We start from the raw sequence: 15,383 nt of genomic DNA, 5'->3' as shown, positions 1-15,383 counted from the left end.
TCAACATCATCAGGAGAAGCAACCCATTCTGCTGCATATGGATCAATGTCATCCAAGTCAAGTGCTTCATGTGAATCTTGCCCTAGCACCTTCTTCTCATGTAATCGAATGTTGTACCGCACATAGACAAGATCATTCAAGCGTTGTTGAGTCAACCTATTGCGCTTTTTTGTGTGGATGTTCTCAAAAACACTCCAGTTGCGCTCACAACCAGAAGCACTACAAGGCTGTGATAATATGCGGATGGCAAGCTTTTGAAGATTAGGCGTTGTGGCACCATAATCTTCCCACCACAAATCTGCAAGGATACAAAATGTGATTTATAACTTGTAAAGATTTCAATAATCTTAAAGAGAGAAATAAATGGTAAAAATTAAACATATGTTTTTTTTTACCTGGTCGTAAGGTGGCTCTCCTACGTTTGCAATCAGGTGAAGAAAACAATTCCCCTAAGGCCTTCTTATAACTCTGCAACTCATCAAGTATCAGGTCTCGAAGGATCTCATCATCAACTAATCTCCGAATGCATGTGTCAAGGCCAATTCTAACCTCTGCATCTGCTTTGAAACTCGGAGAGTAAAAAAACTTGGGATTCAAGAAGTAGGCAGCAGCATGAATATGTTGGTGGAGTTGATGGTTCCACCTCCGATCAATTATGCGCCATATGGGTTCATACTTGGTCTTGTTTGACCCATACAAGTGTTGAATCGCCTCTTTGGCCTTATCCATGGCCTCATATAGATACCCCATGGAGTTATGATCCCCATCCACCATTCGTAGCACCCTCACCAACGGTTCCGACACCTAGATATAAAAAATCTAACAAAATCAGCAGATTGAAATATTAGAAAATTAAATAATAAATCATCAATTAAAGTTTCAAAACTTACATTGATGATCTCCTCCACCATCTTGGCAAAATTAGTATCAAAAATGGCAATCACAACCTTCTCTGCTTCAGGCTTTGTAGCATAAGGACTCCCCAACCATCTTTCACTCACGAACATCCGCTTCAGGTTGGGCAATGTAGCAAGTATGCTCTGCAAGGTGAGGAAATTGGTAGCAAAGCGTGTGACCCCCGACCGCACAAGATCCTTACCTTCAGTGTGTTCTCTCATAAGATTCAGGACCCATGTGTGATTGTAGATGTATTTGGTGATATTCCTTCCATCTTCAACCACTTTCTTTACCCAACTTAGTTTCCCTATGTCCTCAAGGAGCAAGTCAAGACAATGGGCAGCACAAGGGCTCCAAAATAATGTCGGATGTCTAGCCATTAGAAGTTTGCCGGCTGCCACATATGCAGCTGCATTATCAGTCACAACTTGGATGACATTCTGCACTCCCACATCCATCACCACTTCATCCAACATGTTGCACAAGGTCTCCGCATTCTTCACTTCATTGGAGGCATCAATTGATTTTAAAAATACTAACTGTCCTCCTGAAGCAACTAGAAAGTTGATGAGTGTCCCGTTCCTACCATCTGTCCATCCATCAGAAAGAATGGTGCAGCCATTCTTTTCCCAAATAGTCCTTTGCTCTTCCACTAATGCATGAGTGTTTTGGACCTCATCCTGCAATAACGGTCCACTTACCTCGTAACGGCTTGGGGATTTGAACCCCTTACCTGCCACAGTCAACGCGGTGACCAATTGGTCCCAAGATGGACTAGAAATAGCATTGAACGGAACATCGTTGTAGATAAAAAATCTAGCACACGCCACCTTGGCTTGTTGGTGAGCCTCTTTATTCCATGCAGTGCCAAGCAATCCAGGTTGTGCACCAGGAGTGTTACGTGGAATAAAGAAGTTTTCCATGTTGCTGTCCAAAGTTCCCTTTGCTCGTATCCGTGGCCCAAGGGAAGAACCAGATGTCCCCACATCTGTATGTGACCCCATGGAACTCAAATCTGCCCTTGGGGCTGCCATTGCCTCTGCTGTTCTCTTTTTTGTTGCCTTCCTTTGATCATATGCTTCAAGCGTTGCTATTGCATCTCTCGTAGCCTCTTCAGTACATTCCGTACAGCTTGTGGTATCTCGGCATTGAATTTTTGCAAGGTGATATTTGAACCTATTAATGCCACCTTTTACAATTTTTTTGCAATGGTTGCAAAAAACATCTCCTCGTTTTGGACCTGGTCTCCCATGTTTCCAACAAGGGTCTCTCTTTTTGCCACCAACTTTAACTGTAGAAGCTGAATCCATTTTCTTTCAAAAAGATGTGGAAAAGAACCTAGCAAAAGAGAGGCAACATTTAGAGATAAATAACATTGTTACCAAAAAAAATCACAAACATCCAAAAATTACAATGACTGTATAACTGTATTTTATTTACAGTCAAAATAGATGACTCTCTAAAATTAAAATTTTTAATTGGTTGTGTATTTTTTTAAGTTTTTAACTTCAAATTTAAATTTAAATGAAATACTTTAATACACATTGACATTACACAGTTGACAGTCATTTCAAATGACTATGAGTATTTCACAATTGACTGTGTAATACACAGTCATTAATTACAATGTACATTAATGATTAATGTATTACACAGTCATCAGTCATTTGAAAATGACTATGTATTACACAGTCATTTCAAAATTTCAAATGACCGTGTATTACACAGTCATCAGTCATTTGAAATTTTGAAATGACTGTAATGACTGTGTATTACACAGTCATTTCAAATGACTGATGACTGTGTAATACACAGTCATTTGAAAATGAATGTGTATTACACAGTCATTTGAAATGACTGTGACTGTGTAATGATGACTGTGTAATACACAGTCATTTGAAAATTTGAAATGACTGTGTATTACACAGTCATTTGAAAATTGAAATGACTGTGACTGTGTAATACACAGTCATTTGAAATGACTGTGACTGTGTAATGATGACTGTGTAATACACAGTCATTTGAAAATTTGAAATGACTGTGTATTACACAGTCATTTGAAAATTGAAATGACTGTGATTGTGTAATGATGACTGTGTAATACACAGTCATTTGAAAATTTGAAATGACTGTGTATTACACAGTCATTTGAAATGACTGTGACTGTGTAATACACAGTCATTTTCAAATGACTGTGTATTACACAGTCATTTCAAATGACTGATGACTGTGTAATACACAGTCATTTGAAATGACTGTAAATTGTAATTACTAATTACTAATGATTGTGTATTACACAGTCATTTGAAATGACTGTGACTGTGTAATACACAGTCATTTGAAATGACTAAGACTGTGTAATACACAGTCATTTTCAAATGACTGTGTATTACACAGTCTTAGTCATTCGAAATAAAACAATACAAAAAGATACCTGGTTGTGCGTGCAAATGCAAACAATACAGTCATTTCAAATGACTGTGTATTACACAGTCAAAATGACTGTGTATTCGAAATAAAACAATACAAAAAGATACCTGGTCGTGCGTGCAAATGCAAACAATACAGTCATTTTGACTGTGTAATACACAATCATTTCAAATGACTGTGTACTACACAGTCAAAATGACTGTGTATTCGAAATAAAACAATACAAAAAGATACCTGGTCGTGCGTGCAAATGCAAACAATACAGTCATTTTGACTGTGTAATACACAGTCATTTCAAATGATTGTGTATTACACAGTCAAAATGACTGTGTATTCGAAATGAAACAATACAAAAAGATACCTGGTCGTGCGTGCAAATGCAAACCCTATGCAAATCGCGTGGCGTTTTTTGCCTTCCGGAGTCGCGCGAGCCGCGAAATGGAATAAAGACTTCGGTTTTTTTTTTGCCTGCGACTTAAGTCGCGTTTTTCTCGCATTTTGTGCCGCGTTTCGGGCGGGTTTTGGCCATTAACGGCGATTATTTGCCAAAAAAATCGCGGCGAGTATATAAAAAAATCGCCCCGAGTATTTCCGCGATTAACTCGCGCGGGATTATGGATCGCGATTACTCGCGAGTTTTTGAATTGCTCGCCGAGTTTTTCATCTATGGTAGCCATGATAGAAGTGGAAAGATTACCAGCAGGGGAACAGCGTTGGGGTCACCTCCCAGGCACGCCACCTCATGGTTAATGACTAGAGAGTCCCATAGGCCAAAGTGGTATGAAGGGGGGTGGACTTTTTGGGCACCCTATGGTAAACCACCCTCATTATCATGGTGAATGTCTGATATTCAATCTTTGGAAGTAAGCTAGTGATGACAAGATTGAGGGGAACGGTGATAGGATACCTCACCAGGTATGCCACCTCATTTTGGCAAGGGCCAAATGAGGCCAAGGGGGATAAGGTCTGCCCTTGGACCTGGGTTAGAGGGTGTCTAGGACACCCTATCCAAGCTTCCCAATGATCAAATTTATGCTTTCAATATATGTATGTATGTGTGTGTGTGTGCTGATATTTACTTAATGATATTTTTTGTTTTGATGAGTTATAATTATGGAACAATCTCTAACGTGTTTGCGGGACTTCCACCAAACTTAGAGGTACTCTCTAAACCCATCCTTGACTAGAACTTGCAATCTAGGGCAGAATCTAGACATTTAGAATTTAGGGACATTACAGTTTTCAACCCTAACTAGGGCGTCCCAAGGAGATAAAAGAATAAGAAGGCTTGAGGAGTCATTTTGAAAGGCATGTTATGAAGAAATATTTCTATTTTGCAATGGGTTCTTGGACCATCCAAGAGAGCAACTTGTGGGGACGATAACCTCCATGAGATTCTACTACTTGTAGGGGCGAAACATCTCCCAAGAGTGGCAAGAGAGATTTCAGATCTGGGATCTTCATTGTGCATCAAGGTTTAGGAGTTTTTGCAGCAATATCTGAGTGAGCTACTTGCTTGTATGGCCGTACCAAGCGAATCCCACAATACTGGGTTACACTTTTTGGTACAACCTGATTTTTTTTGAAATCATAAATTTTATAGAAAATATTAAATATAATGATTTAAGCTTTAAGAGGTCCCATTTGAAGTAATTAATTGAAGAGAGTTAGATCAAAGTCTCTTAGCAAAGTTTTAAAACTCGAACTCGGCAAACCAAAAACTTGGACTCGGACTCGGACTCGCGAAAGACTCGGCAACAAAAAAACTGTAGTTTTACAAAAAAACGTAAAGAAATTAATGCATTTAGAGAACATAAGAGCCATAATTGAAACATTACACATGTCATATGATCTCCAAACACTCAATATTTGAAATTTCATCATTCATACTTCATAGTACATACTCATAGTTTCAAACTTTAAAATGTATGATAGAAGCATAAGTTTATAAATGTTTACAAAATTACATATAATGATAGGTCTAAATCCTGGGGGAGAGAGGAGAGACTGAGATAGAGAGTGGTAGAGAGAGGGGATAGAGGAAGAGTGATAGGGAGATAGGTCTAAAATTCGAGGCAGATAAAGTGAGTGAGATAGAGAGGACAAGAGAATGCTAATAGAAGCCTACTGATTACTGAAATTTGACTGTCTAAAAATTTAAAAGATCTTCTAAAACCGAAAATTTGCATTATAATTCCTAGAGATCTAAAACCACTCTCAAACATCCTGCCAATATATACATGAGATATAACTTAAAGTATAAGAAAGTAAAAAGACATATTGAAATGCCACTTATTAAGAAAGTAAAAAGACATATTGAAATGCCACTTATACTTAAATGTTATATATCATGTATATGTTCTGATGAAGGGAATGAAACTGACTTGAAAAAAAAGATTTAGATAATTTTTTGGCTTGTTTTTTGGGTTGCACGAGTCCAGTCAAAAGACTCGCGAGTCAATTAGAAAGACTCGCCAGGACTCGCCTCGCGAGTCCATGGTGAGTCAACTCGTGGCGCCACTGGACTCGTGAGTCCGTGGCGAGTCCACGAGTCTTAAAACTATGGCTCTTAGATCAAAATTTGTTGGATAGAACCTCTCTACTTCTAAATCATAATTACAATGGAGTCTCCTTCGCACCTATTAAAATGCTGATAAAAACCCACTTTTACATTGGCTTGTGGGCAGTCAAATGAATTCATTTAGAATTTTTTGTTCTTTTAAGTATTTAGTCCTTGTTATAAGCTTTCCAAATAGTATAACTTATAATATATTTAATTTCATTAATATATTTATGTTTTATTTTTTATGAATGTAGGTTTTTCATCAAACATTAAGGATTGTGTTTCACACATGCAAAAACTGAAAAATAGAGAAAAACAAATTGTAAAAAATATTTTTTCCTTAGGTATTGATATCCTCATTTCAACACAAAAATAAGGAGTTAATTCAAATGCATACACAAAAAGTTATGCATTATTGAATACACCTTTGTCCAAATTACAATTACTCTAACTTCAAAAATTAACTAAAAAAATTATATGTAACAAAAAATTATGAAAAACTATCCATCCACTGGATATTGGTGTGACAATTCTAAATTTTAAAAATTAGAATTTCCTTCTTTCTATAAAAAATGTTATACATTACAAAATATATGTAACTTCTAAAAAATGTTGATTACTGTAAATATTGAGTTATTAAAAGCTACATAACAATATGGATATCTAATTTCTAATTATTTAAAAAAATATATATTTAGAATTTTTATGAAAAATCTCACAAATTAGTAGTTTACTTCATCTTCAAATTCTTAATGGTCTAGCTACTATAGGTTTTAGAAAGTAAAGATCTGATGCAAAATGCTTATTTCAATGTCAAGTTTGGCCAAAAAGTGTAACCCAGTATTATGGGATCACCCACCATTTTTAGGTAGAAGAAGCTCAAAAAATACCGATTTAGTATCATCTTTTGTTTAGTTTATTATTAGCAACTTCATACCAGTGTGTAGAAGACTTTACAACAGAATGGAGAGGCATTTGGATCAGTTGTTTGGAGTTTATTTGATGCTGGTTGAGTGAGGTGCTCGTGTGCCTAGCCGACCCCATTTGCAGCTCTTTGGAGGGTCATTTCCAGCCCAAACTCCATTCTAAGTTGCTATCCTCTAGCAAAATCGCTTCACCAACACACACAATCAGTAAGCAAGGGTTGCAACAATCATTAAGAGTTGAATACGCATAAATCAGACCTATAGCAGGCAGTACCAGCTGAGGATTGTGGAGTTTCTAAACATCCCCAACTCAAGGGCTAGTCACAATGTATATTAGCCAACATAAGAGCCCATATCAGACCTTTATGTGGTAGTAGATCGGAGAAGAAGAGGATTGATTTTTATACTACTGTAATTTATTTTCTGAGTAAGCTTCTTGGTTGTGTGTTCACTCTCAAATCAGCTTGTTAACTACATTAATACAAGGAACTACTAGGTATGTGTGTTTGTGATTTGAAAGACTCTTATTTGTAATAGCGTCTTTGTCTCATGAACTAGTGAAATAGTTTACAGCAGCAGTCTGATTGAAATTGTAAGCTTGGCAGTAATCTCTTAATAAATTTCAGTTTGCTTCCTTACTTGCGAAGCTTTTCAATTGTTCTTTCTCTCAAAACTACAAACTCAAATCAATACACATTTTTGCAACTTTTGTCTAGTTCTGAAAGACCACCAAAAACATAGGATAATATAGTTTATGAAACTAAAATTATCAAGCAGGTTGCAGTGACAGTGTTCCACCTGGGATGGGACATTACATTGGGAGTTCTGTTGGTAATTGATAAGCCACTTTTGTATGATGGATATAGAGACACTTCTTAGTTTAAGAAGCACAATCAGTGACAATATCAGGATATGGGACATAGGGATTGGTATGATTGGTAGGTTGTTATCCAATGTTACTAAGAATGACATGTTTGTAGTTTTTAGCAGTACCAAACCCTGTAACAATGACATGTTTGTAGTTTTTAGCGGTACCAAACCTTGCAAATAGATCTTGGTTCATCTAGATGGCTATTACTCTGGGTTACAAGTGATGAAAATAAAAGGAGTTTACAATGGTATTCCAGGTTTACTTAAGAGTAGTGCAATGAAAGCATGGTGTGGTATTCATAAGATTGATTTGGGATCTCAGTATTGGTCTTGGTGTATAGGTACATATTGCTTGGGGATGAGCAATATTTTGAAAGGGAGAATTGTAATCTCTCTGATTTCGGCCCAAGCATTTAGAGAGAGGGAATAATTTATTTAATTAAATTATCTTGCTCATTAATATTTTTACGAAACTTTTATTTAACTAATCATATTTATAACTCAAATTTTTTAATTGGTTGGTGCCAAACGTAAAAGAAAGGTAAAGTATTTTAAGTCACTTTATGAACAAAAGAAATTAATTTTAAATTAGTGATTTTATAATTCTATTTTCCAGAGTTTTGTATATGGTTATAAACTGAGGTGGAGGAAAAATGATTCATTCTCGATATTGCTTATTTCTCTTTTGGAGATTTGTGGCTGTGGTCAGATTTCTCACTGAAGGGATGAAAGCCCCAATGGTTTTTCTAACAAACAAAAACTCAGAAGGTAGTTCACTTCCAGCCAGGGATCAACGGTGGATGAAGATTTGGAGTTTGAGCACGAAAATCCTTAGATTCTATGGGAGGAATTCTATACAAATGTTTCCATTGTGTTGAATGTTTGCAAACAAGGGTTTGGAGCTTATCGATTCATTGTTCTGGAGATTGAAGGTTTCTGATACAAATTTATAGCATTTTCTTGGGGCCCCTAGTCAAGTCATCCACATGATATCCATATCCTATCATAACCAATCTACCTATTGACTCGACAGTTAGAGAAAACAGGATTATTTCCCAACTAAACTAAATGGGAGCCAGTTGGGCGGCAACAAATCTTGAATGGCTTTGTTGGTAGGTGTCCATCCACTCCAGCCCAGACATGTAGTGTGAAACATGTTAAATATTTTATTTGTATTGTATTAAACAGGCATCTCTTGTTCTCAAGCATGGATCTATGTATGAGATATACTGTGCTGTTGTCATTTTCTCTCTTCTTGACATTATGTATTTTGATGATATCTTTTTGGTTATATCATGGTTAAACTGTGACATAACTGATTCACTGAAGATTCGTCTTGTGTTTATACTATTTTGTCAAATTTTATTGGTCACAAGTCATTGTTTAATGTTTATCTATCTTCCCATCTAATTGAGAGGAAACACTTAAGGATATTTGGAGATATTGCACTTTGGATTTTGATAAAGTAATTGAATGTTATTATGACCCTTCACCAATTTATTTTTCAAATATTCTTTTCTTCCAAAGAATTTTGAACTCATAGTGCAAATAATTTGACAGAGATATGCGACTTCAATTTGGGAGCCTGCTGGCAGATATTGGTTTTATCAAGCTTCCAAAGGTTAGTTCACTTGCATTTTTTAGGCACAGATTGAAGTGGCAATATATATCTACCATCTCACATTTTTTTTGTCCCTCTTTATGTGCCTCTGCACTGAGTTTTATATTGTTTAATAGTATTTGTTATGCAAAATCATTTTTTATCTATGCAGTGATATTAAAGCTGAATTGTTTAATGATCACACAGATATACTCTGTTCATGTGTAGTGGTTTTAAACAGTGTTGATGTTCCTACGGTATTTGAGTGTCTAGGTTGGGCTGAAAACTCGAGACATGCACTCTTATGGATATCAACATTGTTTTTCTGTTTTGTTTCTATTGTTCCTGATAAAGAAAAGAAGAAATCTGTTTTATCAAAGTTGTTTTTTATGAAATAATGAATTTGGTTAACCAAATTTTATATTGATTGAGTATCCTGAAAATTTTTTTGGCTGCTCTCATGCCTGTCGTGCAGACATTTATTCCATCCACTGGTATTAGGTAATTGAACATGCCTGTTACTTTTTTGTAACATAACTATCCCTAGGATACGGTTCAAGCTGTGAAACTTTTCGCTTTTATTATAAAATATTTAGTTCCTAAAATGATAATGGGAACACTCTGTTTCTTCACATGGTATTTATTTGATGTTCAATTTTAAAACCATAAGACTAGAATAAATATGAAAAGATAACAGGAATTCAGGATTGGGACAAGGAAACCTTCATTAAAAATCTTTTCTTTCTATTGAAATTTCTACAACATCTCATTGCATGAAAGGTTTTGCTCTTGAAAATAAAATGATGCCAAGTGCCACCACAAATTCACAAATTTCAGTTCTGAAGGTTTAATGCAGCCAACTGAGTTGGAATACCAAGGGATGTGTTTCTGTTTATGTACATTATTGTTCAATGATGGCATGTTTCTCATATAATGACATCTAATCAACTTAATATTTTGGGAACAGGTGGATTGCAAAAAGAACGACGAGATTTACAAATTGCTTGATGATTTATCACAACCTTTCAACATTTATGCTCAACATTCTGCAATAGTAAAGGTAGAAAGTCTTAATATGGATTAGAAACATTTCCTCTGTATATGTGTTAGCATGTATTATTGACTGGTCACAGAATAATAAGGTGTTTTAGATGAATTATTGTAAGATAAGTTATCTCAAATATAGCAAGGAGAGTTTCAAATATTGCAATCACTAGAATATGAGATCAGATATGAAGTGTATATACTCTTGTACTGGATAAAAGTGTCCTCCATATGTTATAAATTGTTATGTTTTGAATTTTCTAACATTTAGCATATAGACATATTCTTACATATGGGTGCTTCTAGTTCTTACAATAAATCTGTCCATGTACATTCTTCAGTGTCGAATACAAATTTTATTCTAACTTTTGTGAACCTTTGAGGCTAGACACTGTTGTCTAGTCAATGTTACAAAACCTTCCTTCACCAAATTCATGTTTGTCAAAATCTATATCCCAATAATCTTCAGCAAAGATTGTTACCTGTGATATACAATACAAGGAATTGCTTACTAATCATTGGTTTTGAATAATTTTTAAAGAAAACATATTTATCTAACAAATATCTGATAAGAGTTTGTTATCTCTTATAAGAAAAATCAAGTGCTCATGGTTCACGAACACTTGTTGCTGATCCAAATATTGTATGGAAATGGTTGTTCCTGGTTTGTGGCGGCAGTCACAAGTTATTTTCCAGAATGTGGCATTTTAATATCTCTTTGAAGACAATACAAACTGAAACAGCATGCATAAAACTTTATTCAAATTAGAAAGAAAAACTCCTTTGTAACAAAAATCTAAAACTAAACCCTAAAATTCAAGCAAATGACCGCTAGCTTTCTACAATATGTACAATTTGTATCTCTGGATATCGAGCACATATTGCAAACAAACTTAAGAAATTACCTATCTTCACATGGCTAATCAGAAGTTATGCACCTGGACAAGAGATTTATATAAGTTTTGATCTATGCAGATGACCTTAATTTATGAGTTATGACAACTAGCACATACTCAATCCTTTTGGCTAAAAGCTGAGACCAAAAAGATTGAGTACAACAAAAGAATTGAATTGGATTGAAAACAAGAAATAGCACCCCAATAATTTGAATAATGGAAATTGCATACAAAGCTATAACACCAATGTTATGAAAGCTTCAATACAAATTCTGCTACAATTGTTAATTTCCATTCAATATACCAAATCAACACATAAGACAACAAAAGAGGTGTAATGTCCCCAATTTTTAAGGTGACATTTAATTAAATTGATTTTAAATTGGTATCGGGAAATGATTGAACTGTCCATGGCAATTTGGTGTTGAATTGCTTTATAGAGGTTGGCGATTAAAACGGCCACCTTGTAATTGAATAAGCCCAATATAACTTATTGCTGGCTCTTCTCCAATATTGCTGATAATTGTAAACTATCAGCAGATATAATTATTCTCTCCTTTATAATATCAGCTCCATCTATAAATTCTGCAGATGACATAAACTCAAATAATATATCGCTGGGCAAGTAGAATAAAATAATCAGTCAAATAAAGAATGAGCCAAATGATTATATCGCTTGAATCCTTATTACTCCGGACAAGGGTTCCAAACTCTCAATGGCACAAATAATTGATATAGTCTTCTACTCACCCAATGCTCATGATTTGGAAGTAACTTCAATATTAATCTTATCAAACTAAATCGATGATATGGCCCTACGGCAGATCTTAACTTATCATCTCAGGTAATGAAGGGCCAAATAAAGAATCAGCTTCCACAAGAGTTACACCAAACTTCAACAAACAGCCACTATTATTTTGGAATAAAATATTATTTATTTCTAACAGATACAAAGTACCTCTGATCTGCAATAGCTTTTACTCCTGCAAATTTGTCTTCAGAAGAAGACTTCACAAATTTGGCACAAATGTAAACTCCATCACAAATCTGTCTCTTTGGAAGAGCTAGGTTTTTGCCTAGTCCTTTTGTAATGCCCCGCCAGGAAACCCCGGAGGGATAAAGCTAAAACACAAGAATAGAGTGCAAATATTTTTTCCAAACAAAGCCATATTTGGGCAAAGAATCATTCCTCACAAATCTATTCCACCAATCTGCCAAACTTAAACTAATTTCCAATATGAAACTTAATCTAGGAACATTCAATGGGGATTTAACAAAGTTTATTGAGTACAACCAAAATTTTAATCTGGAGATCTGGTAAGAAAGCAAGGAGGTTATGAATTGGAGGTTTAATTACCACTCCTCCATTTTCCCCAAAATATATGGGATTAACAACAAACACGACCAGATTTCATACAAAAAAAAAAAAAAAACTCTATTACACAAGGAAACCAAGAGATAACCAAGAATCCTACCTGATTCAGCAATCCTGGAAAAGATTTGATGAAGAGCCCAACCTGCAAGCTCAAGAAATCCTTCTTTTCCCAAAATGCCCAAATTTCTCCAAAAATATTTTTCCCAAAAATAAACCTCTCCAAAATATTTTTCAACCCTAAGTTAAATGGGGAAAAGTTTGACCAAAATTCATTTTGTTGATTTAAAATATTTTTTTAAATAAAATCCAAAAATCATTCTTTTCAACAAATCAAATATACTAAACTTGTTTTTCTAATAAAAATTGATTTTCTCAAATAATTGAAATTAACCTTTCTATTTCCAAAATGCCAAAGAGGTTAAATTATTTCTATTTCGAATAAAATTTAATCTTCCCTTTCAAAAAAGCATAAACTGAATAAATTCATCATTTAAAATTAACCGTTTAAATCGAACTTGCTATAAACAGGAATTGAGCAATTCAAATTAATGATTAATCGCACAAAGGGGACCTATTTAATTTAGTCCCTTAATTACTAATGCATAAACACACATTAAATAAAATTAAACACTAAGGATTAAATACTCAATTTTACCACACGCAAAGCACGCAACCCAAGAAAGCCAAACAAACAAACGACCCGCATACCCAACCAAAAGGAAAACTGACGGGCGACTGACAACACTCACTTGAGCACTTACAAGGGTAAAACGAGGGTCTTATGACCACCTAATCCAATCTCTAAGGACCAATGAGGAACACTCAAACCTGCGAATCCAGGTGGGGACGAACCTCATACCTATGCGGTATTGTACCTGCAATCTCCTACAAACATGAGTCACACATGCATACATATATATATTTAATAAAAGAGTTGGCCCGAGATTAATAACACGAATCAGGAGAACAAATAAACTTACATAAGAATTGATGCGAAAACCACATTAACAGGTACGCACAATAATCAAAACATCTAACTATAAAATTATAACATGGTAAACTAACCAAAGTCAAACCGAGATTAGAATCTGATTAGGGCAGGGGTACTACATCCTCCCCTCCTAGGTTCCGACTTACTCCTAGAAGTCGTAAGGTTAGATGGAAAACATGTCGCACGCATTAGCCCTGAAACTCACTTAACAAATATCAAATTGCACATATGAATCCTTTTCACAAATAAATGAAACAATATTGCTAAATCCTCTACGAATGCCATTATCCATTGGTAAGATACACCCAAATCCATACATTTCTTATAACATTCTAGGAATTATCTATAATCATAGTAGAGAAACAAGAATTTTCTTCCCTTCATCACACCAAATCAAAGCATAAAAAGAGGTAAACAACAATTACCATACTCATCTACCAAATTTGACAAGAAAATAGGCCATCATGATCAATTTCTTTTACCAATCCATCCTCATCATAAAATTTTATTGTATAAAACTAGCTTCAAATATCAAATTCTAGAACCAAGTTAACTTTCATGAAATAAGAGCAACATATAAACTCAATTGTTTACACTTGCCAGGCATATAAAAATCTTTCCAATGACTATGTCCCATAACATAGTGACAAGATAACACAATTTACTCCATGATTACATATAATAATCATCCACATAACCAGAATGCACAACTCAAAAGGCCACATGTGAGCATATCTAATGCTCGGTCATAGATAACATGCACGATCAGCATCTCTATGCCTGATCTCAAAACAAATAACATGATCATAAATATCCAACATCTCACTCAAGAGCTCAATGGTGCTAGGGCACACCATAGCGGTGCTACCTTCCATACCAGACCTTCGTGAACATCCCTTGTTGAGTAAGGTGGTTAACCTCCAAGAGATAGTCACCACACATAGGTAGGTAGTGGATCCTAGCTGCATCACAGCCTCACATACCCCCATCCTCAAGGTTCCCTACGTCTACTTCCTTGTACACGCTCAACCAAGACCGTCTCATACGTCCTTGGAGAGGAATTCACATTTCAACACAAGACCAGCATACGAATACAATAAGGATAAACCAGTTTAGCCACCAAAGTACAGATGAATAAAGATAATAAACCATCAATTTCAACAGTTAGGCAAGAAAATAATCGGGAATTTGCAACACCAAATCAAGTAAGCAAAAGATCGCAAGATCGTGGCTCAACCTTCAAAGTCAGAATAGAATAAATTGCTGGTCCACAAAGAAATAAATAAGAATATTACAACTGCACATAACATCACTATGTGACTAGCATCTAGCCACCAACGAGGAAGGAAGGAACAATCGTCTAGCTATTGCATTAGCTCATCATGTGGTGCGGCCTAGTCACACAACCCCACGGCATGGCAATATGCACCTCGACATCACCCCGCATCACGTCGTCACGCGGCATGGCAATACACCAAGTGGAGAAGACACGCAATGGACGTATCCCGCATGGTAGTGTACCTCGCGGAAAAAGGCACGCGCAGGTCACGTCCCGCATAGCGACGTATCTCTCAGGATACTCGTCGTAAGCCAGAGGTATAGATGGCTAAGGTCCACCCACATGTCTACCAACACCTACCAACTGGCAGCTCATGTGGACAAAACTTGTCTTTCATGAAATCAAGGCAAAAGATCCTCCAAAATACACCATCACTATGCTCAAGAACTGCCATCAATATGCTCAAATAAAAGAGAGGAATAGCACACATAAACCTTATAAATTGGTTCATC

At 35.7% G+C, this 15,383-nt stretch overlaps 1 protein-coding gene across 6 annotated transcripts in view; it reads left to right on the top strand.

Annotated features, from left to right (window-relative positions):
• The window catches only part of LOC131070237 (DExH-box ATP-dependent RNA helicase DExH7, chloroplastic), a 408,882-nt gene that overhangs the window by 321,498 nt on the left and 72,001 nt on the right, over nt 1-15,383 (top strand). For 5 of the 6 annotated variants that reach the window (XM_058005745.2, XM_058005743.2, XM_058005744.2 and 2 more), the window contains exons 30-31: nt 9,247-9,307; nt 10,254-10,346. In XM_058005745.2, coding sequence (XP_057861728.2) covers nt 9,247-9,307; nt 10,254-10,346 — 154 coding nt within the window. Of the gene's footprint in view, nt 1-9,246; nt 9,308-10,253; nt 10,347-15,383 lie in introns of those variants that run through there. The other variant, XR_009371539.1, reaches the window with a different exon arrangement.

The sequence above is a fragment of the Cryptomeria japonica genome, chromosome 2 (assembly GCF_030272615.1).
Source record: "Cryptomeria japonica chromosome 2, Sugi_1.0, whole genome shotgun sequence".
Classification (NCBI taxonomy): Eukaryota; Viridiplantae; Streptophyta; class Pinopsida; order Cupressales; family Cupressaceae; genus Cryptomeria; species Cryptomeria japonica.
Note: the sequence above shows the minus strand (reverse complement) of the source record. Positions and strands in the feature narration are given on the sequence as shown.